The 24,780-nt window shown below is 35.9% G+C and overlaps 1 protein-coding gene across 14 annotated transcripts in view; it reads right to left on the bottom strand.

Annotated features, from left to right (window-relative positions):
* The window catches only part of CHRM2 (cholinergic receptor muscarinic 2), an 800,456-nt gene that overhangs the window by 105,165 nt on the left and 670,511 nt on the right, over positions 1–24,780 (bottom strand). For 10 of the 14 annotated variants that reach the window (XR_013829691.1, XR_013829692.1, XR_013829693.1 and 7 more), the window contains 3 exons: positions 19,405–23,995; positions 17,511–17,622; positions 1,522–1,642 (listed from right to left, as the gene is read on the bottom strand). Coding sequence is in view for 1 of the 14 variants with exons in the window: in XM_079931322.1 (XP_079787448.1) it covers positions 22,548–23,948 (1,401 nt within the window). In the remaining 13 variants the exon portion in view is untranslated. Of the gene's footprint in view, positions 1–1,521; positions 1,643–10,817; positions 11,014–17,510; positions 17,623–18,552; positions 23,996–24,780 lie in introns of those variants that run through there. The other 4 variants (XR_013829701.1, XR_013829698.1, XR_013829700.1 and 1 more) reach the window with 4 other exon arrangements.

The raw sequence follows: 24,780 nt of genomic DNA, 5'->3' as shown, positions 1-24,780 counted from the left end.
GGTTAACAAATATGAAAGCAGGCTCCTGATCTCTTGGGCTTCTTGTCTTAGCTAATTTGTTTTCTGTTTATTTAAAATTTTGGGGGGGACATCTCCCCCATGGGCACTTATATTTCCCTCCAATTACATTATTTTTTTTGCAGTAGTAATTCCAAATACCCCTCTGAGGATTTCTCCCAAATCTTGTGAATGATAAAAATCACTGAGATTGTTTTACTGGGAATTTAAAACAAATTGTTTATAGTTTTATATTATGAGTCTAAAAATACATTATGATATGTTTTATTTGTTGTTGTCATTGTTATTTTTCCTGAGATTTCATTGAAAAATCATCTTTAATCTGGGTTGAAATTAACATTTCTTACATGCATGTTCAGAAAGGAAATATGAAAAGCCCTGTGCTATAAGAAGCTACAATTTTAATGACTGGTTTTTTCCAGAATTTAAAGATAAGGAACAGTGTCTTTGGCCTTTCGTGGAGAAGTAAAGGGAAGCAGGCATTTAGCCTCATTTTAAATTACAGCATCATTGTCCTGGTTTTGTTCCTTAAAAAGTACAGCCATTTAAAATTAATTTTCGTTGAAGAGTTTACTATCAGATGCTAAATAAAATGCTTTAAATGCAGGGTTATCCCATTATAGCTGAGGGCATTTATTTGAAACACTTGAGCTGAATGTTCATCCAGAGAACACTGAAATCTGTAGGAAAAGGAACTTTCCTTTAGAGATTATGCAGACTCAGAACCACTTTCAGAAGATATATTAGAGTGTGGAGGAAAGAAGGAATTAGATATATTGTATTAATTCCATATTTCATAGTAAAATTTTGAAGGAAGCATTTAATAGTACTTGCTACTTTTCTGTTTGAAGTAAACTTCTTAAAGACATAGTGGCTTTGAGAAGCAAATCTGCTCAAAAGGTGTTGAGGCTTATTTATAATTAAATCCAAATATAATTGAAGTTTTTATGTTTAATTATGGAATTTTCTTTTCAGGAGATTTTGCTTCTGAATGATCACTGCAGGCTGAGAGTTTGAGGTTATTTGGATAAAATTGTATGCTGTATTCTTTACAAAAGTGGTAGAGAAGATTCTGACATGAATGATGTATCTTTCCAGTTGCTAAGCTCAGCAGCATCACTGAAAATGGTGGGTTCTATCTAGCTGAAGTGATAAAATTAATTAATAGGACAACAGCCTCGACAGCCATGAAGCAGTGAAACAGAGGAAAACACCTGAAAATGCAGCTGAGTATCTCTGGGCAGTTAGACATTGGCATGCAGATGATGACTCCTAAATGTCCTTGGTATGGCATACTGACCACCCACACTTTTAGCCAGAAAACAAAGAAATCAAGGAAGAAGGCAACTAGGTACAATATCTCAATTCAGAACTTAAATTCTAGGCTGCCTTTGCTGTGGAGTAGTTCCTGTGGTAAATGCTTTTGAGGGAAACTGTACCTCACAGGGAATGGCAGCTGTGACCCTTCATTTATAGCTTCTTTGTAAACTTTACGGTGCTCACCTCTGTCTCCATAGGACGTGCCTCTTCTTCTTGCATATATCTGTGAGATATGAGTCCTTATAATAAATTCTCCATAAGCTAGCTTGTGGGGGTTTTTGTTTCTTGAAAACAAATGATAATCCTGATGGAAGAAATATCATATATTGAGGTTTGGGGAAGTCATTCTGGCTTATACTAGTTAAGCTTATACTAGTTATAATAAACTTGATACTAACTAGAACAGATTGGTTTGTGGCCTATCACACCATACATTGCCCGTCTGCTTTAACCAGAAACAGAAGGTACATTGTCCAGGAGTAAAGAATTCCGTTTTGAAGGTAGAGATAAATGCCTCCCTTCCTAGGATGTCAATACTAGTACTCCTTCGATGATAAGGCTCCCTTTCCTGGTGCCAAGGCCATACTGAGTCCCTGTATGTGTTGATCTGTCTTTTTATTAAAACTTTGAAGAAATGTACCATCATGTTTGATGTTCTTTGGTCTGACAAGATATAAAACTGTGCTGAAAACCATGCTTATTTGGAAAAGTTCCTCAGAGCTATTTGAGAGACTGTCTCCCGGGCTATAGTCCTTAGTCTGACTAGAATAAAACTTTCTATTCTTATTATAGTTTATTGATTATTTCCAATGACAATCTATAACTTTAAAGATAATGTTCTACTCTGCAACCTGTCCTTAGCTAACCAGACAGTGTGAATAACTTTTCATGTCAAGGAAACCCATCTAGGTTTTAATAGGATAGTATCTGCTTTTATGAATGCATCATAATTGATTTTCATTAGAATGTTTTACATGATTTAAAATTTTAAATATGAAGATATGTTCCTAATAAACACAAGAGAAATACTAAATGGAGCAAAGAAAAAATGCAATCACAGTTTGATCACTAATGTCCATTACTAACATGTTGGTTTATTTTCACTTCAATTGTTATTATTTTTATTATTTGTTTCAATTTTTTAAATCCCTAAAGTAATATTTTTACTCTGTTTAAAAATTAAAACATTACCAGGAAGGTTAATTTCCTGTGACAAACACTCTCAATTCTGATTTTTCAGTTATTGGAATGCGGTCTTTTTTAGTTTGTTGTGTAATCTTCCAAAATGTTTCCCATACATTTACATACACATACATGTAAAATATCACTTTATCTGTGTGTCTGTGTTGACTTATGCTTGTAAATACAAGATTTATTCTGTGTGCCTATTACTTTACAACTTCCTTTTCTCACATGTTTATTTAGTTCATTTCTTTAAATACTTGCATAGCATTTCATACTTAATAAATTTTGCCTTCCCTGTTATTAGATACTTAGATTTTTAACAGTTTTCACCAAAAATTCTTTGCTCAGAGCAACATACAAAAACAAACACAAAAATTTAAGCTCCCTATATTGGCAGGATACAGGCTGATCTACATTTTACGAGGCCTACCAAATAATAGAGAAGGATACACATCTCTGAAGATGGAATCAGTAGCCTTGTAAAACAATGCCCAGAGGAATTTTTCCCTTCCAACAGAATCTAGGCATTTCCCTCTCTCCCAGAATAGGGAGTCTTTATGCTGCCCAAGGGGCCTGCAGCCTTGCTGTGGGCCAGTGGTACTGTGTGCCTCCCAATGTTTCTGCTATTCCTGTCCCTATTTCACCATTGCACTTGTGATGTGTGTGGCAGACAGGGGAGTAAAGTAGTGTGGGTGCAGGTAGCTTGATTTTTTTCTTAGTTCATAGGTTGCCAGACAAAAGAAGGACTACCTATCACACAGAGATTTTTGTTGCTGAGCTGGTTGTACTGAAAGGATGGTTGTCCTCCTTGAGGAAGAAGTTGATGAATTTTAAGGGAGGAAGGGAAAGTGAAATGGATATTTGGTGATCAGATGGTCAATATGACAGACTCTGGAGGAGATGCTTAGATGGTTAACACTGATTTTCCTCTTTCTGAGAGAAGAAAACTTATGAGTTTAATCTCTCTATACACATATATATGTATATATCTCATTATAGCCATTCTTATAAGTGTATAGTGATATTTAATTGTGGTTTTAATTTACATTTACCTAATAGCTACTGATGCTAACAATTTTCACAGGCTTATCTGCCATCTGAATATCCTCTTCAGTGAAATGTCTGTTCATGTACTATGCTCATTTTCTAATTGGATTGTTCAATTTTTAATGTTGAGTTTTGAAAACTCTTCATATATTCTATGTACTATTCCTTTGTTAGGTATATGGCTTGCAAATATTTTGTCCTACTCTGTAGCTTGTCTTTTCATTTTCACAGAGTCCTTCACAGAGTAAAAGTTTTTAATTCTGATGAAGTCCAATTTATCAAATTTTCTTTTTATGGCTCATGCTTTTGGTGTCAAATCTAAGAATATTTTGCCAAGCTCTAGAACGAAGGATATTTCTTCTGTGTGTTTTTTTAAGTTTTGAAATTTTATGTTTAAGTTTGTGATGCAATTTCATTAAATTTTGTATAAGGTATAAGATTTAGTGTGAGCCTTTGTTTGTTTGTTTTGCTTGTAGATGTCCAGTTGCTCCAGCACTATTTGGTAGAAAGGCTATTTTTCTTCTTTGAATTGCTTTTGCACTTTTGTCAGAATCAGTTGCGTTTATTTGTATAGGCCTATTTCTGGGTTCTCTGTTTTGTTCCATTGATCTATGTGTCTATCCCTCTGCCAATGCCACACAGCTTGATAACTAAGGCTATGTAAGTCCTGAAATCAAGTAGACTGATTCCTTTCAGTTTATTTTCCTTTTGAAAAACTATTTTAGTTATTCTAGTTCCTTTACCATTCCTCGTATTTTTAGAATAATCTCCTCTATATCTAAAATAAAATCTTGCTGAGATGTTGATAGGAATTATGTTAAATCTATATATAACTTGGGGAGAACTGACATCTTTACTATGCTTAGTTTTCTAATCCATGAACACAGTATGCATCTATATTAATTTAGAGCATTTAAAAAAATTTCTTTCATCAGCATTGTTTAGTGTTCATCTTATATTTTGTACATGTTTTCTTAGATTTACACCTAAGTATATGATTTTTTGAGTAGCTGTAAAAGGTACTGTATATTTTTAAAATTTAGTGGTCTTCATGTTCATTGTTATTATGCAGAAATATAGTTGATTTTTGTATGTTTACCTTGTATCCTGTGACCCTGCTGGACTCATTCTAAGAGGTTTTTTTGGTACATTCCCTTGCATTTTCTACATAGCCAATCATGTCACCTGCAAATAGGGACTTTTTTTTTTCTTCTTTTAGGATCTATATGCTTTTTCTTTCCTTTTCTTACCTTATTGCACTGGAGAGTACTTCCAGCATTACGTAATATGAGTGGGTAAAATGGGATATTCTTGTATTGTTCTTGATCTTATGGGGAAAGTATTCAGTCTTTTGTCATTAAGTATAATGCTAACAAATAGGTCTTTGAAGATCCCACTTATCAACTTGAGAAATTCCCCTCTATTTTTCTGAGAGTATTTTTAAATCATGAATGGATGTTGAATTTTGTCAAGTGCTTTTCTGCATCACATAATTATATGATTTTTACTCTTCAGCTTCTCAGTATGGTGGATTACATTGAATGATTTTTCAAATGTTGAATAAATATCTTGCATTCTTAGAATAAAGCACAATTTATCATGATACATCTATATTCATGATTGGTGTTGGTCTGAAGTCTTCTTTTTTTTGTGCTATCTTTGTCTAGTTTTTGTAGTACTAACTTCACAGAATGAGTTGGGAAGTTTTCCCATCTCTTCTTTTTTTCAGGTAGAGATTGTATATAACTGGTGTTAATTCTTTTTTAAATGTTTGGTAGAATTTTTGAGTGAAACCATCTGTAACCTGGAGATTTCTTTGCTTCTTTCTTTCCTCCTTTTAATAATTTAAACTTATGAATTTAATTACCTTAATAGTTATAGGGTTAATTAAATGATCTATTTTCATATTGGGTGAGTTGTAGTTGGGTTTTTCAAGGAGGTGGTCTACTTCGTCTAGGTTACTAAATTTATATATGTAGAGTTTTTTTGCAGCATTCCCTAATTATCCTTTGGATGTCTGCAGATCTGTAGTGATACATCCTGCTTAACTCTTTATTAGTAATTTGTATCTTTTCTCTATTTTCCCATTGTCCATTTTGCTAAATATTTATCAATTCTGTTAATCAAACAACCAGCTCTTTGTTTCATTAGTTTTTCTATTTTGGGGGAGGTAAATGCTCTTTTTGGGGGTTTTATTGCAAATTGTCAAATTTCTCATGAAAACAAAAATTTACTAACAAGTTTACCAGCAGTCCGGAAATAACTAATGCTTTTGTTGAGATTAGATGTCGTTTTTTAAAAAATTGATAATATTCTCTATAAAATGGCATCTCTTTATTGTTTTAATTTGTATTTTTATTGATGATGAAGGTAAAAACATTTATACATTTAAAAGTCTTTATATTTCTATTTTTTAGGGGTTGCCTTTTCATTACTTTGCCAATCTTCTGTGAGGCTCATCTTTTTACTATTGATTTCCAAAGCTATTTTATAATAAGGGCATTAATAATAAGGGCATTAATTTTTTCTGTTTTATATATATATATATATGTATATATATATAACAATTCCTAGTTTGTTTTAAAGCTTTGTTGAAGGGGGATTTTTGTAGCATAGATTTTTTTTGTTTTAGTTTTTCAAGACAAATATGAAAATCTTTTTCTTTGGGATTTCTGCTTTGGATATCAAAGCCCTAAGTTTCTAAAGCATCTTTCTCAGATACGTAAGATGAAAAAGGGGGCAGCTAATAATAGCCACTAATTTCACAGGGTATTCTATAATTGACAGTGTCTATAAAGAACTTTATCTTTTCTTGAGATAAATGGGCATTATAATGTGTTTTTATCTTCTAACCTTTAAGCATTTACAACCAAATGGAGTAAGATAAAAAATTAAATCAAACATATTATTATTTTTGAGTCAGAGAGTAACATGTTAAAATTGACACCTTTTTTTTTTTTTTTAAATCCCTGACAAGGAGGTCAGAATACTTAAGATTGTCTCATGGGTTATTTAGCATCTAAATAATGTAACAGACTTCCCCAAACTTAGGGAAATACTTCCAAATGCCCTAAAATATTATCATCTCTGCCTCCAGCTAAAGAGAGTAACCATACCCCTGCCTAGTGTAAGAACCAGTCCTGTTGCCTATATAATGCAATGACTCCAAATTCTCAAAATATGAATTTCCCAGTGGTTTCTTCTAATGGTTTTCATTGAATGGTTCAAATTCCAATCAAAACAGCTGATAATATAATTTTTATATCACCAGTAAATATTTTAGGAAGATTTGAATGATGGTTCATTTGTTCTTTCATCTATTTATTGTTATTGTTTATACAGAGCTAATATATTCTTTATCTTCTGTTTTAGGGGAGATACATTAATCTTATGTGATTTCACACTATAATGGTGAATGAATATTTACAAGTAGTCTCATAAGTAATTACTAAAACTTTGTTTGAAATTTTCTTTGTCTATATATTTCCTTAAAGATGGTTCACAGGAAACATTTCATTTCTTTTAGGTAAAACATTTCTGGCACAAGCCAGAGATAGTTGAAGTCACCATGGTTCATGATTAAATTTTAGGTGTTTCTGTGAAAATCAGTCACAAGAAAGAACATTAATGATGTCAGCAAATAGTACTTTCAAACACTGCCCTGTTTAAAGCAGAAATCCCCTCACCGATCTCTCTGTGCACACCACCACCCGTTGTCTATACCACTACAAGAGTGAGATTTTAAAATATCAAATTTGACCATATGCCATCCCTCTTCATAACCCATTAACAGCTTGGGATAAAGATGAAAATCTTCAATATGGCCTGACCAAGGTCTCCATAGACTAGTGCCTCCATAGACCATTTCCCAGAATTCCACCTACTCACTCATCTTCAGCCATACTATTTCCATGGAGAGACCTATTTGTCTATTCCTTGTGTAGTACTGCACCTAGTGCAGAGCCAGGCATAGAATTTCCACTCAATAAATATTTGCTGAATAATTGATTTTATGAACAGATGGAAGAATAAATAATATTTGACTCCTGACTTGTTTGGCCAGCCCATTAAATTAGACCATAGTTCTAAAAAATTGGATGCCAAGTGGTTCTCTTATTCCTAGTCCCTGTCCTGATATTCCGCCTTTTGAATCCATCCTTTTGAACTGGAGTCTTAAATTACTTTTTAAAGGATTCCATGGAAATTAAAGACATTCACTCTGCTTCTGCTTTAATGAATATCCCTTGTTTATCACTTAGGGATGCAGTAGGTAACAGATGGTCCATTAAAAATAGGTGCTTTGAGCTTCCCTGGTGGCGCAGTGGTTGAGAGTCCGCCTGCCGATGCAGGGGACACGGGTTCGTGCCCTGGTCCAGGAAGATTCCACGTGCCGCAGAGCGGCTGGTCCCGTGAGCCATGGCCGCTGAGCCTGCGCGTCCGGAACCTGTGCTCCGCAACGGGAGAGGCCACAGCAGTGAGAGGCCCGCGTACCACAAAAAAAAAAAAAAAAAAAGGTGCTTTGAGGAAAGGTTAATAAGGGTACTATGTACAAAGGTGATGACAGTGTTTAGGAAATCCAACAAAGAGTAGTGCAAGACCCTCGATAGTTTGCCACAGTTCTTAGCTCCAATCTATCTCTTCAGTCTGACTTTTCTTTGCAGGTATAACTACTTTGAATTGAAAAATTATTTCCAACTCTTGAGGCAATTGATGTAAGAAATATGGTTAGAACTCTTGGGAATGAATAAAGGAAAAAAAAACGAAAGTCTCACTTTTCATATTCAATAATTTAACTTGAAAACCTCAAGGAGCTTCATAAGAATTTATCCCGAATATTTCTAAAGATGGCTATGACTTTTTTCATCCTCTTCTCCTCACCAAAAAATTTTTTAAAAATTTTAAAAAGGGAAGATTTTAATTTTAGCAAGTTGGATTCTAGCTAGGAAAATACATAACAGATCTTGGTGGTTCTTGAACTACCTTGAAAAGCAAATATAGTAGTCACTTGAATGTGTACATTATTTTGAAATAAATTTTAAAATTTAATCATTGGAATCTATAGCTGGCCCTACCAACACCATTTCGGGACTGGTCTGCACTGACATGACCTCAAGTAGCATTTGCTTATCTTGTGACAATATTCTGAAATTCTTTGGACTTGAGGACATGGGGAGGGGGAAGGGTAAGCTGGGACGAACTGAGAGAGTAGCATTGACGTATATACACTACCAAATGTAAAATAGATAGCCAGTGGGAAGCAGCTGCATTGCATGGGGAGATCAGCTCAGTGCTTTGTGACCACCTAGAGGGGTGGGATAGGGAGGGTGGGGGGGAGACGCAAGAGGGAAGGGATATGGGGATATACGTATACATATAGCTGATTCACTTTGTTATACAGCAGAAACTAACCTACCATTGTAAAGCAATTATACTCCAATAAAAAATGTTTTAAAAAATCTATAGCTAAAATAAATAAAGTAAAAAAAATATTCTGAAATTCTTGATTCATACCTGAGAGTACCCCTTAAAAGACTTCCCTTACAAACTTGAACTTATTAGGGAAGGGGAATACAATATCCTCTACTGTAAGCACATATGAAATCTACCTATTGTCTATTAATTTCCTACTGCCTGAGTGTGCTCTTTTAAACGTGAAAGAGCAGTCTGTTTCCTTATTTACAGGTGATCACATTGGTGTAGGCCAAATCATTTAACTTCACAAGTCACATATTCTTCATTTGAAAAGGGGGATAATAATGACTACTGCTAAGAGTTAGGTATAAGGAGTAGTTTGGGGTAAAATACAGTTCACTGAAAAAGTCACTAGACATTTTATGAAGGGGTGTTTGTTTCACTAATGATGGTTTCACTGTTTTGTTTGAGGTTAGTAGGAACTGTGCTGTTTGAAGACTAATGTCAGAGTATCTGACAATCTTATCAAAAGTTCTAAAAATGTCAGTAACTGTAAAAAACTTGGGAAGGTTTAAGGTGAAAAAAAGGTGTTCTGCCTTAACAAAAGCTTCAAACTCCTAAGAGCTACAGCACTGTCATACACCACCACACTAGTGGGGTGTCAATACAGAAATATATATATATGTGTGTGTGTGTGTGTGTGTTATATATATATATACACACATGTATCTTCCCTGGAAGGGAATCAGGGGATACCAATGTAGGAATATTGTATTTTTTTCTTTTTTCTGTCCTGTAGAATTTATCTAGATTTTTGATTTTTGGTAAGGAAATACAAGATTCCTGAAAACAGATTTACTCTGCCACAATATGCAGTTTGGTCATAAAGTGCTTATCTTTTACTGCTAAGTACAACTAGGATATGGAAATCACATCTTGGTTAAAATAAGAGATGGTGCATTGCTTTTCTTTTCCTTGTTTATAGTGTAAAACAAGTTTATATTCATTCCTCATCCTCTTTAGTTCATTTAGTTGAAACACTCATGCTTTTCTTGATAATTTTTGAGGTTTAGATTTTTGCCTGTATCATATTTTTAGGTAGAAAAGATAGATGAATGAATTTACTCTGAGGGGCATTCTATTTAATTTCCTAAATGTATCTTTCAACTTAACACACAAAATAAGACTCTACATCGCATGAATTCTCTGGAGCACCTACCCAGTGGTGTGCCCACTCTAATCCCACACACACAGATCAATCTCAAATCCTCAAATCACATGAGCTCTCGGCAGTCGCTTAAAGCATCATAGACCACAGGTATCAGCTTTCAACACCTGGCGTCAATTCTAATCTTCTGTAAAATATTTCTGATGGTAATTTGTTTAATCTTTAAAGTGCTTAGAATAATGTAATATTTTGACTAAACCAATGATATTTCCTGAGGTAGTACAGCTAGGAAATGGTATCATCAAGACCAGAAACCATTCTCCAACAGCTGCCCTCGTGTTCCTCCACTTCACCAAAATAAAGGATGACCATATAACGTATTATCCAAACCAGCACTTTTGGGGGTGGAGGTACAAGAGGCATAATTAATTACATCATGCCAGCTGATGTAAACCAGGTCTTGACCCAGGAAACCAGGTCAAGTGGCTTCTATGTGCTTCCAACTTGTGATAAACCATTTGTAGGATTTGAGTCCTGGTTGTACCACATACCAGCTGTGACCTCGGGCAATTACATGGTCTCACAGGGCCTCCAATTCCCTATCTACAAAATGGGTATAATAACCTCTCATTTAATTATGGCCAGATCTAAGTAATAAAATATGTGGCATATAAAAAATGAGTTATATCTGTGTAAGATACCAATAATTGCATTACTGTGATATGTATGATTATTCAAGCAAAAAACTAAAGACCATATCCAGAAGGAAATAATAATTACATTCTGGGTGTTTCCAAGTTAATTCTCTGTTCTGAAGAAGTGATCCTGAAGGTCCAGAGGTGTCACTTGTTTTAGAAAAGCACCTGTGGGTTGATGAGATACTTAGTGCTCTGCAAAGTACAGTCCGAAAAGTCCTCAAATATTTGGTCTCTATTACAGATTTCCAGTTTAATAAGTGTTATAAATATATAGCTTTTATTGAATGTTACTCTTTTTTGGGCACTCTGCTAGGAACTTTTCAAACTCTACATAGGTACCTCTAATCCTCAAAATATTGCTTATATAAATATATGTAATTTATTGCATTACTGCATACATATAAATATGGATAATCTCTATGTGTGAAGAAATTAAATGCCTTTCTCAAGGTCAAATAACTAGTGAGTGGAGAGAGAGAGAGAACAGTGACCATGTATCAGGCACTGCCGCAAGTAGACAAATGCAAACATGGTATTTGTATTGTGAAGTCTACAGGCAGAGACAAAAATTTATTCACATATTCTACAAACATAAATAATACTGCAGTTGTGAAAAATGCTGTGGAAGGATTTGATGGAGTTAGAAAATCAGGGGAGACATTCCTGAAAATGTCTATCTGATTTGAGATTTAAAGGATTATTATGAGTTAACTAGGTAATGAAGGGTGAGGAGAGCTTTTCAGAAAGTCATACCAAGTGCACGTGCAAAGGTCCTTTGGCAGGAGAGGGCATGATGAGGGTAATTGTGACATGTGCAATGTGGCAAGATCAATGGAATCGCGTGGGAATGTGGTGAAAGGTCAGGATGGAGAGGAGGAAGGGGCCAGCCCACAAAGGGCTTGGAGAAAGGAATCTGGACATTGTCCAAAGAAGAACTCACTAACAGGTTTTAAGCAGAGGAGTTCAGATTTGCCTTCTGAACAGATCACTCTGGCCGCAGGGTACAAGTCGCATGGGATTGTGTCAGAGTTGACGTGGCACGGTCAGTTAGGCCGCTTGCACTATGTAGTAGCATTAATGGAAATGGGAGAAACTTATGGATAATTTGATAGACTTGATATTTACGAGGTAAAATTGGGAGGATTTGAAGCATGCTTGGGTGAAAATCAAGAATGATGGCTTGGTTTCCATTTCTGTGCACTAAGTAGATGATGGGTTAAGAAACAGCACAATAGGGCTACTTCTGTGGGTGAACTCGTGAATGAAAGTTTGGATCTGGTGAGTTTGAGGTAAGTCTGAGATATCCAAGAGGGGTTCTGAAGTAGATAGACAATAGGATATGCAAGTTTGGTGTTCACTGGAGATGAACGGGATGGAGATAATATTTATGTCTTATCACATTTAAGGGGATAATAAAAGCTGGAGTTATGGATGAGATTGTGTTTGGGGAGAATAATGAGATAAGAGAGAGCCAAGTACGTATTTGAGGAACTTGAACTGACCATTGCTGGGAAAGCTGAAGCTAATACTTAATGACCATCAGGGAGGCTATAGAGAATGCCTGTTTCTAGATGGAGGTGAGAATAGGTGGCAAAAGACATTCTGACCAACCCTGAGAAATGAAGAATCTAAGTTTATCAAAAACTTGAGTCGGAAAATGTCTGAATGGATCCTTTCCTGGGGCTAGAGTCAGCAGCACCTCTTTGCCAAGGACACAGTCATCTCTAAGCCCATTCACTGCAGTACTTCTTATATAGACTTGACAACATTCTGCAGTAGTTTGAGTGGGATTTGACTTGCTTCTCCTTATTTGGAAAGAGGAAAGGAATTCCAGGTCAATGTCTCAAAGTCAATCATTTGGGGAAAGCGCAAACAAGAGGAAAGCTTCCCTACATACCTGGCCCAGCAAGTATTTCTAGAAACCTGAGCACACCTGGAGCCCCTCTATGCAATATTTTAGATATTTGAGAAATGGAAAGCAGTGGATAGAAAAGTGCTCTGGAGAAGTTTTTCATGTGGTAGAGAAAGTGAAATAAAAATTTTTGAGGGTAGAGCTAGATAGACCTCACACTAATTTGCATTGAAATTAGCACTTTATCAAGTGAGGAACTTGCCCTAGTTGGTATACTTTCTTAAAGAATACCAAGGAGTACCTAGAATCTGACTTCCAAAATGTTCACAAGCGTATTCTAAACATGATGAATCATATGAGAAAAATATTTTATTGTTGAGTTTTCTGACTGGTATAATGCTCCGTTTAAGAATACAGCTTGGCCAAAACACACCCAAGGACATAGCATGTAATTGTTATCATTTTCTAAGTATTTCTGGGATTTGGCACCACTGTTTCCTCAGCACTGAATTTGGAAATTGAAATGTCTTTGTACACATGCCTCATCGACACTTAAGCCAACACTCCTTCAGTATGTTGAATATTTTCCATTGCTTCATGCCTCACTCCTTATATTTGTGAATCACTTTCCATTAAATTCCTACTACCACCTCTTTTCCTTTTATAAATAAAATGTGTAATATATACATGATTATACAGACCTATATAAATATATGTAATTTATAGCAATACAATATATATATATATATATAGTATACGTTATATATATATATGGCTAAAACCCTATCAGAATTACACTTAATTTATAGACTAAAACATATGTTTTCTAAGAATATACAGTCTTCAGCTATTTTCGTGTGTGCACTGCCTTTATTAAACAATCTCACTATGGGATTTGGAATTCACATACATTTAAGTAACTGTATTTTAATATAAGATTTTTTAAAAGACTAAGACTTTACACCATGTGTGTATTTCTTTCTAATGAATGTTAGATTTCTCACTCTTAAATAAAAAAGCAACACAGTGGAGACAAGATACCAGGTTCCTTTGTCATGACAGGTTTTCAGGAATCATTAAAGCTAATGTAACCTTATAATCCTAGTTTGCCTGTTACATAAACTAACCTGTACGTGGCCATGGAAGACTATTTGTTAAAACTGGACTCCTCAGAGACACGTGCACACTGAGCATAAACTTCAGCTCCCTTTTTCATCATGTCTGAAATGTCCAATAATTCTGTTCTTCCTTTGTCCTCCCAAGTTTGTGATCATGCAGAGCTTCTCACACACTGTCTTCAACAAAAGGCTTGTCAGGCTTTGTCTTCCAGATTTAGGTCCAATACTTAAACATGACAAATTCCCAGCTGATGGTCGTGCCCGCTCATGTCCCCACCACAGGGCCTCGCTTAAAACAACTGGTTTAAAACAGCACATCAGTATGTCCAGACCTCTTCACAGGGTGACTGAGGGCCGGTGTCCACCACCTCGTGAACAGGGAGGGCCCACAAGACCACAGAGGGAAATCGATGCTATGTTGTTCAGAAATCATTACAAATGGAAACCATCCTCTACACAGCACTTATTTCATTTACAGCTAAGCTCCTGCCCTTCGTCCATATTGTTGCTGTTGTTTTGTTTTGATATTTAAAGCATATGTGTCATTATCAGCAGTTTTTCAAAAATTCTTTTTTTGCTTTCTGGAGTAGCAATGTCAACCACAGCAAAAATCAAAAATGAGCGCCATACAAAAAAAATACAAAGAATTTGGAAAAAGAAAAGAATTTCTATTAAATAGGTATTGTTATTCCTTTGAGAGAGCTTAGGGGTAAGATTTGTTTTCCCCCTCACTGGGATTTCTTATTTTTATTGCTCCTGGTTCATTCTTAATTTTATTCCTTATGGTTATTTTTTTCTGTTTAAGTAAAAAAATTTTTTAGATTATTGCTTCTGTGTAGGGTTGAGAAAAAGTAAAATGTTTTTATTCAGCCATTTAATATCTGGTCTTTAAATGACCTCCTGTACTCCTTTATTCATAAACAGAATAGTGAGACTCCCAAGAAAAGTAGAAATAATCTGGTTGATAATTTTACTTTTTCTGTAAGATGAGCCTTGCATTCCAGACTTATTTGCTTTTCAGGACACCAGACATTTTGACTATTTGACCATCTGCTGCATATTTGAAGTAAATGTCAATCCTAAGTTTTTATACCATTCAGAGGTATAAAGAGATATAAACCTGAAAAGAATGTCTGAGAGGGATTTTTGGAAGGAATGTGCTGAGAAGTTATCACTTTTTTCTTGTACTCAGCTCTCTAGATAGTCACACTGGTATTAAAAGCATCATATTGTACAATGCAGACTGTCTGGTGGCGCCCATCATGACGATATGTATTTGCAGATGTGTCTTCTAGGTGTTATAATGTATTTCAGGCATCTTTTCTCATCACAATCCCATGTAACCACTGGCATGCACTGGAGAGATGGCTTTCCGATGACTGGGATGTATTGGTGGCAGACACAAAGCTAAGACTTATATGATCCTAAAGGCTATGAGAAAATCCTGCAGTTTTCTGGCCACAGCCCAGAGGACACAGATGAATTTTTTCCTCAATATCATGTGGCTGATCTGAGGGTTCAACACCTTCTCTAGTAGAGTTCCACATGTTTTTGGAAGTAGTAGAAAGATTATGCCGCTGGGCACCGTCAAGATATACATGGTGAATCTTGTTTGTTTGTATGCATACGTGTATTTGTATGTGCATCTGTTTATCAGTGTGCATGTGTGTTTATATGCCTGAGTATGTGTGAGTGCATGTGTGTATTAAGAAGAGGTTGAAGAATTACTTCTAAATTGCCAATTTATTACCACTAATTCCAAATGATGAAATAATGGAATGATTTACTCTGAATACCCATATGAGGAGAATGTGTTTGCATACATGATCTGTGTAAAAATATATGATGGACATCATGTAAAGCGTATGTCTAAAGTAGCTTTTATTGGAGATATCCTGGAATTCAAGCAACTGCTGTGTTTATCTTTAAATTTTAATATGCTGATTTATCTTTATGTAAATGTATCAGTATGGTTGTTTTTAAGCTCTGATGTTAAGATCATGGCACTCAAAGTTTCCCAAGAGATAGAAAATATGAAGACCCTATTTATAAGTAAGCAATAGACTTTATGTCTAAGAAAAACTTTCCTGTGGATAGCATTTTAATAGATGCCTTGTTAATTATCATAATGCTTTGGTAAAAGTTTTCATTAGACTATAAAAATCAGTTATTCTATGGAGAACAGTATGGAAGTTCCTTAAAAAACTAAACATAGAACTACCATATGACCCAGCAATCCCACTACTGGGCACACACCCAGAGAAAACCATAGTTTAAAGACACATGCACCACAATGTTCATTGCAGCACTATTTACAATAGCCAGGTCATGGAAGCAAACTAAATGCCCAGTTTGCTGGGCAGATGAATGGATAAAGAAGATGTGGCACATATATACAATAGAATATTACTCAGCCATAAAAAGAAACGAAACTGAGTTATTTATAGTGAGGTGGATACACCTATAGTCTGTAATACAGAGTGAAGTAAGAAAGAGAAAAATAAATACCATATGCTGACACATATATATGGACTCTTAAAAAAAAAAAGGTTCTGAAGAACCTATGGGCAGGACAGGAATAAAGACGCAGACGTAGAGAATGGACTTGAGGATACAGGGAGGGGGAAGGGTAAGCTGGGACGAAGTAAGAGAGTGGCATGGACTTATATATACTACCAAATGTAAAATGGATAGCTAGTGGGAAGCAGCCGCATGGCACAGGGAGATCAGCTCGGTGCTTTGTGACCACCTAGAAGGGTGGGATAGGGAGGGTGGGAGGGAGACTCAAGAGGGAGGAGATAATGGGGATATATGCATATGTATAGCTGATTCACTTTGTTATAAAGCAGAAACTAACACACCATTGTAAAACAATTATACTCCAATAAAGATGTTAAAAAAAAATCAGTTGTTCTAAAAGTGTGGTCCACATCAGGATCACTTGGGAATTTATTTGAAACACAGATTCTCAGATCACACCTCAGATCTACTAATTGCGCCCAACAACTTGCAGGTGCTTCTATTGTGGGCTAAAGTTTTTGAGAACTTCTGATGTAAGGCATAATATAATATGGCCCTAGTAAAGATATTCATACTGTCACAAATGTTAAGTACCCACCCTACATACAAGGGCAGTAAGGAGAGTAAGAACTACTTTGTTGAAAATAATTAAGGATAAAGTGAATTATAGCATTTTTATATACAAATAGTCCAACAATTACGCAGATTTAAATTATCCACCTCTGCAATCCATTGTAATTCTTTCTGGACACAGACACAATTTATTCACTAACACCAGACTTCCCTGGTGGTCCAAGCTTCCAATGCAGGGGGCATGGGTTTGATACCTGGTCAGGGAACTAAGATCCTGCATGCTGTAGGGTGTGGCCAAGAAAAAAAAAAAAAGTGGATGAGATATTCACTAACACCATCCCTTATCTTATAATAATAACTTGAAAACAATACTCATTTAAAAAATCCTTCAATATTACTTCCAAACATATCCACATTTTCAGTAAATGTATAGTTTAAGGATTCAGATGAGCTGCTGGGTAAATGCAAGTACAGAAGATGGGTGCCTTTTTTCCTTCACAGTTTCCCATGACTCACTGTGTGTGTGTTTAAGAAGCCAAAGAATAGATATTCTAGAATGTCACTACTTAATAAATATCTATCTATATTCCACAACTTACCACATTGTGCTTCCTCCATTTTTGGATGAAAAAGACTGACATATATTATAAAGTGGAAACTTCTTCCATTATGATGGCAAGATGTTTTTCTCCTCTCAGTATTTCCAACCACCTAGTCAGGAACAGCATTTGACAATTCATCAATACAGTATTCAATTCAAATTCTAAAAAATGAATTGAGAACGTTTCACTGGGACAATAATAAACTAATGAGAATTGACAGAAAATGCAATTTTTTCTTTTTTTTGCTAGAAATGATTTTGGTTTACATAAGGAACAGTAATTCACAAGGGTGGACTGTGGCATAAAAGGGAAAATTTCAGAAGTGGGTAGCCTTCCAAAAACATCATAAAATTCAAAGAAAACTAGAGTTCACTGAAAAGAGTCTCTCCCATTTCATGCATTGGTGTCTAAAGATTATTTTTAGATTAATCTAAAGGATCTTTCAAATGTTCAGTGTTTATGCTTTTTCTATTAAAATGCAAGCATCTCCTGGGACTGCATGCCCACTATCAGCTAACATCATGACAATGTTTGCTAAGTAAGGACTTGTGCTAATGGACCAAAGAAAATGTTCTGAGGAATGTGGGTAGTTGAGTGGACAACAAGGAAAGGATGATAACTGCTATGGAGAAAATATAGGACACTTAGAAACAAACCATATATTTTATAATTTCTTGGAGAAACTTTCAATGTCATACTACACTAAAAATTTTTGGCCTTTAATGTATGGGATGCTGTACTGGCCCCAAACTGAAAAGAGTGGTTTGTAACATACAGTGGTTGTACAATTTTTCCTTGTTTTTCAAAGTGTAAAACATTCTGAAGGTCATCCCTTCCTCCCAGTATGATTATTTTTTATTTCACAAAAATCAGTTAATTTGGAGGAGAGTGAAGCTGTATGTCAATGAATTGGCTGCAATCTCATCAGGCAATCAGACGTGAGATCAACACAGCTGTTGGAACAGAAACAGCCAGGACGATTCTAGTTAGAGGACTGTCAGGAACACAGAGGCAAAAAGCATTGTTGTCACGTGGGGTGACACCAAAGATTTATTAATATATTCCTCCAAGAGATATTTAAAATAAGTGCTATGTTTCCAAAGATTATGACACAGTGTAATAGTAATTCTTTCAAAATTGGGTGTATAAAATCTACTTTTGATACTCTGAAGCAACATATACCATATTACATACTCAGACTTTGTGTATAATATATTTATTTGCATACAGAAATATGTATTTCTATTATACATTTTATTACTCTATTTATAGAATATGTATATTAAGCATACAGCATATTCCAGGAAGATACATCAAATATGCACACAGTTCATGCTGTAGCGTGCACCCTTTTAAGAGAAGCATATTTAAGAGGCATGGTATTATATATACATGCTGAACATACATTTTGCACAATTCATCCAGCTTTGGGTGCTTCCCTAATCTATTTGCAACGCCAGGGCTGTGATTGTTGAAAGGGATACTATCAAACTGGGGAAAAGGCAACTACCAGTGAACTAAGTAGGAGAAAATAAAAGTAGATTGCATTTCTAAGTATATGTTGCCATCGTTTTGAACTCCCGTCTCTCCCGATGTCAGATGTTTAGGGTCAAAAAAGTGGTGAATGGAAAAAGAGCAGGAGTATGTGGGACCTCCAGCTTTGACATTCAAACCAGAAAGCTTATCTATGTGGCTTATTATACTGATGACTTTGTCCTACCACTCGGGAGCTGACATTAAATTAATGATGAACTGGTAAAAAGGCAATCATTTCTTTTTCCAAGAAATGAACTAGCTTTTTCACATTCTTAAATTCCTCTTCTTAGAAGACCGCTCCGGGATATTTACATTATTGCTATGAGGAAAGAAGAAGTTCTTGACAGATATTTACCTTTCCAGTGAAGATAAAGGAGATGAGTCATAATGTTTCTGAAAGAGGCTGTTAAGGTTTTTGACAGGAAAAATAGCAGCTCCAATAGAAAGTGAACATATCAACTGCAACCATTTTAATAGCCAACTACTTCAACTTCAATTGACTGGACACTGTGGCAATCATGAGTGGACATTAAGATGTTGGGAACAACGTGCTATGTGCATGGTCTGGTGATTTTGGCTATATAGATGTGTCTTGTGTTCCCAGTCTGTGAATTACAAATACACCAGACTCAACGGATGACAGTGTGTCTGATACATGATTGGTGAACATTAACCTTTTTCAAACAGATGAACAATTTGCATTGATATTCTAAGAGTGAAACAGGATTATTTTCCCACTTATATAAAGCAAGCTCTCGAATCCCTTAAAATAGGCCAGGATTTCTCAACTTTGGCACTGCTGACATTTTGAGCCAAAAAATTCTTAGTTGTGGGGTCTATCCTGTGCATTGTAAGCCGTTTAGCAGCATCCCTGGCCCCTATATTCACTAGATGCCAATAGCCCTCTCTCAAGCTGTGACAACCAACGTCTCCACACATTGTTAAATGTCCCCTGGGAGGAAAAATGGTCCCTAGTTGGGAGCCACTGAAATAGACAAATCCAGCAATAGTTAATGCAAGCCTTTGGATGCAGTCTCCATATCTTTCTAATCATCTACTATTTTCAGTATTCTTTCCATTTTTCTGATTCCGGTTTACAAAGCTTCCATGATGTGTCAGTCCATATTCAATTCCTTCCTTTAATTTTTGATTGTTTCTCTTTCAATAAGGTTGTAGTAGATACGGTGGAGATCAAGAATAGAAGGAAGAAAGGAGAGCATGTGATGGCAATGGAGAGTAAGAGGCAGTTGGATTCACGATGAGCTGGACTGCTAGAGAAGGCAAAAAAGGACCCAAATCCTGAATCCTCAATCCTTGAATCCAAAGAGTTCATCCCAACTAAAGTGATACGTTGACTTGAAGAAACAAAATAAAAATAAATATGGATCTTAAATGTAAAAGTTTACATTAAGGTAGAATAAAGATATCTGTATGAACTGATGCTGTATGTTTATAAATAGAAGATTTAGTTGGGGAAGAATGACTGAAGTTGTTGAAACAAGAAGTTATTTTTATAAAGGATAAGTTATATACAAAAATTATTGGCAATTTGCTTCTCACTAATTGCTCTTTTTTGTTATTTGCCTTGTGCTTTTTTTTCAGCTCCCAAAAGTTTTGAGATGCCATCAGTGAGGCAAGTCACACAAAATAACTCTAATTGAAGTGCTAAAGTCTAATACTGACAAATTCATCATGCAACTCACATGGATATTACTGGTCAAGTTATCATAAAGCCCATAACTCTAAAATGTAAAATTTGTAAAGGGTTTTATAAATTTGATTTCTATTGATTGGGCCATCTTTAAAAACTCTGATTGGAAGACTATAGCAAATATAGTAAGAAAAAAAAGTTGAGGGGTAAAAATAACTAAGTGTGAGTCAATATAATTGTATATTTATTTGGGGTACCAATAAAAAGTCTTACATAGACAAGATTTATATAAAGCCGCCGTTGGGTAATCATTTCTGATGTGACTCTTCTATGGTCTAGAATTTTTAAAAATGGTGAGAAGTGGCACAGGTGCAGCCACTTATATTCTTTCAGATTTTGCTGAGCTCACTTGGCCTGTTTAGGTATCCATAACATTTCTGCCATAAAGATTACTACTTCTATTGACAGAATTTTGAAGTTAAAAAATTTTAGGGAGAACTGATGATTTGAGGGGAAAAAAAGGTGGTTTCAGTATATGTTTTTTAATTACTCTATTTTTTTTTCCCTCCATAGGTCATAGGATGGTTATAAACCTCACTTATCTATAAGTTGAATATCATCCTTTAGCAAGCATTGAGGAGAAGGTCTTTTTCTCTTGGGACTGACCCAAAAGTCATTGGTGCCACGTGAATAAGTTAATCCTATTTAAGATTCCAGATGAATAAAGCAGCATCTTCCTGCTGACAAAGGCCAGGAGTTCATGTTTACAAGTTAGCATGCCATACACAGGTTAGGCAGATCAGGTTGAAACAGGATGCCCTTTCAACCTTCTATTTTCTTATCTCAAAATTCACCCGCCCTCAGTAAACTTTCTCCAACAAGAATGGCCATTGTTCAATTTGATGAAACCTCAATTTAAAAAATGACTTTGGTTTCTCAAGCATATTTATATATTACGTAGGCTATTCTATTAAAATAAGAGGCTAGTTTAGTAGAAAACCAGATTGGTGAAAATATTTCACATGAAGAATCATAAGTGAACTAAATCCTCATAGGGTTTTATACCCCCAAAGAATGCAAAAGACACAGTGGGCAGGGGTGAAATACCCTTTTTCATGGCTGTCTCCGTATTTAGTGAAAGTCCTGCAGATTTTGCCCTTACACAATGTAAAACAGGGAAGTATAAAAACCAATGCCATATGAGAAAAATAATGATGTAATGTAATTAAGTTTTTTGTTTGTTTTTGTTTGTTTGCTCTCTTTTGATGGTGGGAAAGGGAAAGGCAAAAAAAGATAAGCATTTATTATGTTGCAATTCTCCACATAAAACCAAAACAAGAGAATAATATATGTTAAACACTCCGGAGGCCATTTCTACATCCTTTTTTGATCTTCTTTGTTCACTTCGCCATTGTGTAATGGCTTTCTTTATGTTTAACTCTCCAGGTTAGTTTGTAACTGTGGCATTTCATCCTCATATGGACACTTGGGAACAAAAAAATGAAAAAAAGGAGTGAGGTTATTATTCTTTTTGTGCAGAGATAAAATTATAGATTCAGAAGCCCTTCTTCAAGAGAGTATGAGAAAGCATAGATCATTTCTTAAATCCACAGTTCCAACATGTCTCCTTAATGGTCTCCTTGCTCCTAAACTGACAGGGTTTATAAGGTGCAAGTTTCAAACTGGAGCATAGGCACCATAAGAGTGTCACTGTTGGGCTCCTTAATTGCACATTCCATGATAAGACTATAAAGTGCAATGGCAGAGATCTGAAAACTAGGAGCTCTTTTATTCTGTTTCTTTTCGCCAAGCTCCCCTTGACTACCTTCTTTCTTTACAAAGATGTTTTACCTTGTGGCGCCTATGTTCTTATAATGACACATGAGAAGGTGTTTAAAGGTCTTCTTGAAGGTGGCATTACAAAGTGCATAGCAGGCAGGGTTGATAGTGCTGTTGATGTAACAGAGCCAATAACCAATTGTCCACACTGTGTTGGGGATGCAGGGTGCACAGAAGGTGTTAATGAGCACCATGACATTGTATGGGGCCCAAGTGATGATGAAAGCCAACAGAATGGCCAAGATCGTCCTGGTCACTTTCTTTTCCCGGGAAGGAGGAGGCTTCTTTTTTGCAGGCTGCTTGGTCATCTTTACAATCTTGCGAGCAACAATGTTCTGTTTTTCATTTCCATTCTGACCTGAAGAACCAACTACCTCCACGGTGGTATTAGTTGGGGTACATGAGTCACCTTTTTGGGTCTTGGTGACAATTTTGATGCATGTTTGCTTTGAGTTCTCATCTTTGGAGTGGCCCAGGGAAGTGGAAACTGTGTTTTCATCCTGGGTTATTTCATCATCTCTCATATTAGAGGCGACAGCACTGACTGAGGTGGAATCATTGGAGCTTTCCTTTTCCTCCCCCTGGACACAGTTTTCAGTCACAGCATCTCTGGGAGCTTTGCCGTTCTGGATTTTGTTGTGCTCCAGGCCATCATCACTGCCAGGCATGTTGTTGTTGTTTGGCTTCACTATCCTTCCTTGAACCAGACTTGGAGAAACTGGGTCTTGGCTGGCCACAGGCTCCTTTTTGTCCTTCTTTATCCTGCTCTTACTGGCTCGGGATATGTGCCAGTATAGCACAGTCATGATGATCACAGGCAGATAGAAAGCTGCAATGGCAGTGCCAAAGGTGGCAGCAGCATTGGAGAAGAACTGAATGTAGCACTCCCCATCCTCCACAGTTCTCACCCCTACAATGAACTGCCAGAAGAGAATGGCCGGAGCCCAGAGGACAAAGGAGAGAACCCAGGCGGCTGCAATCATCATACCTGCCATTTTTGTGGTCCGCTTGACGGGATAGGTGAGCGGTTTTGTGACGCAGAAGTATCTGTCAAAGCTGATGATGAGCAGGTTCATTACTGAGGCGTTGCTGACCACATAGTCCAGGGCTAGCCAAAGGTCACACACCACAGGTCCCAAAGGCCAGTAGCCAATCACAGTGTAAAGGGTGTACAGGTTCATGGAGAAAACACCAATGATGAGGTCAGCACAGGCCAAGCTGAACAAAAAGTAATTGTTGACGGTCTGGAGGTGGCGGTTGACTTTAATGGAGACCATGACCAGGATGTTCCCAATAATGGTCACCAAACTGAGGGACCCAGCCACAAGGACAATAAAAACCACTTCAAATGTCTTATAAGGACTGGTCAGAGCCAGGCCATTGTTAGAGGAGTTTGTTGAGTTATTCATTTTGTGTTCTCTAATCAGTAGCCAAGTAGCCAAATACACATTTAAACCTGCAGGGAAATAGAATAAAATTAACAAATACATAATATAAACATTGCTTTAAAATATATCAGATGCTCTCTTTTGAACTACAATTTTTACTCCAAAATCTTCCTTCTTTCTCCTACAAGTTTATTGTGACTACCTGCCTCAATTCCCTCTCTGAAAAGCAAAGACTTTAAATGAAGGATTCAAAAGATCCTTTCAGGCTGGCAATGTATTTGAAGTCTGATGACATTTTGAATATGTTCATATCTAGAAATGAATATCTATCTATCTATCTATCTATCTATCTATCTATCTATCTGTCATCAGTCAATTTAACTGAGCATAATACTGATGAATTGAACTAAATAAGCCAAAATTACACAAAAAACTTTCCAAAGCATCAGGAGGTTTCTGGTATAGACATAAAAATTAATAAACCAATAGGAGGACTAAATTATGAGGGAAGCATAAAACATATAACATTGTGTGTGACTTTTTCCACCAGGTTTCTCTAAGTGTTTTTCATAATAATACTGATAATGATAATAATAAAGATAATAATGATACTCCTTTTAGCCAATACATTCCCCCCAGTATTATTTTTTTCTGATCTCCATTTTACACTTGTAGTTAGTGTCACATAGCATATTCTATGTAGTTAGCAATATTCCATATCCTGCAAAAGAAATTATTTATCAAATGTATATTGATATGATTATATGAATTTTCTGATTTTTTTTTTCAAATCACTACCAAGTCTATTATCTTATTGTTCTTCCAGACAAATCTTTGGTACAGTCAGGCTAGA

This window comes from Stenella coeruleoalba (assembly GCF_951394435.1).
Source record: "Stenella coeruleoalba genome assembly, chromosome: 9".
NCBI classification, from domain to species: domain Eukaryota; kingdom Metazoa; phylum Chordata; class Mammalia; order Artiodactyla; family Delphinidae; genus Stenella; species Stenella coeruleoalba.
Note: the sequence above shows the minus strand (reverse complement) of the source record. Positions and strands in the feature narration are given on the sequence as shown.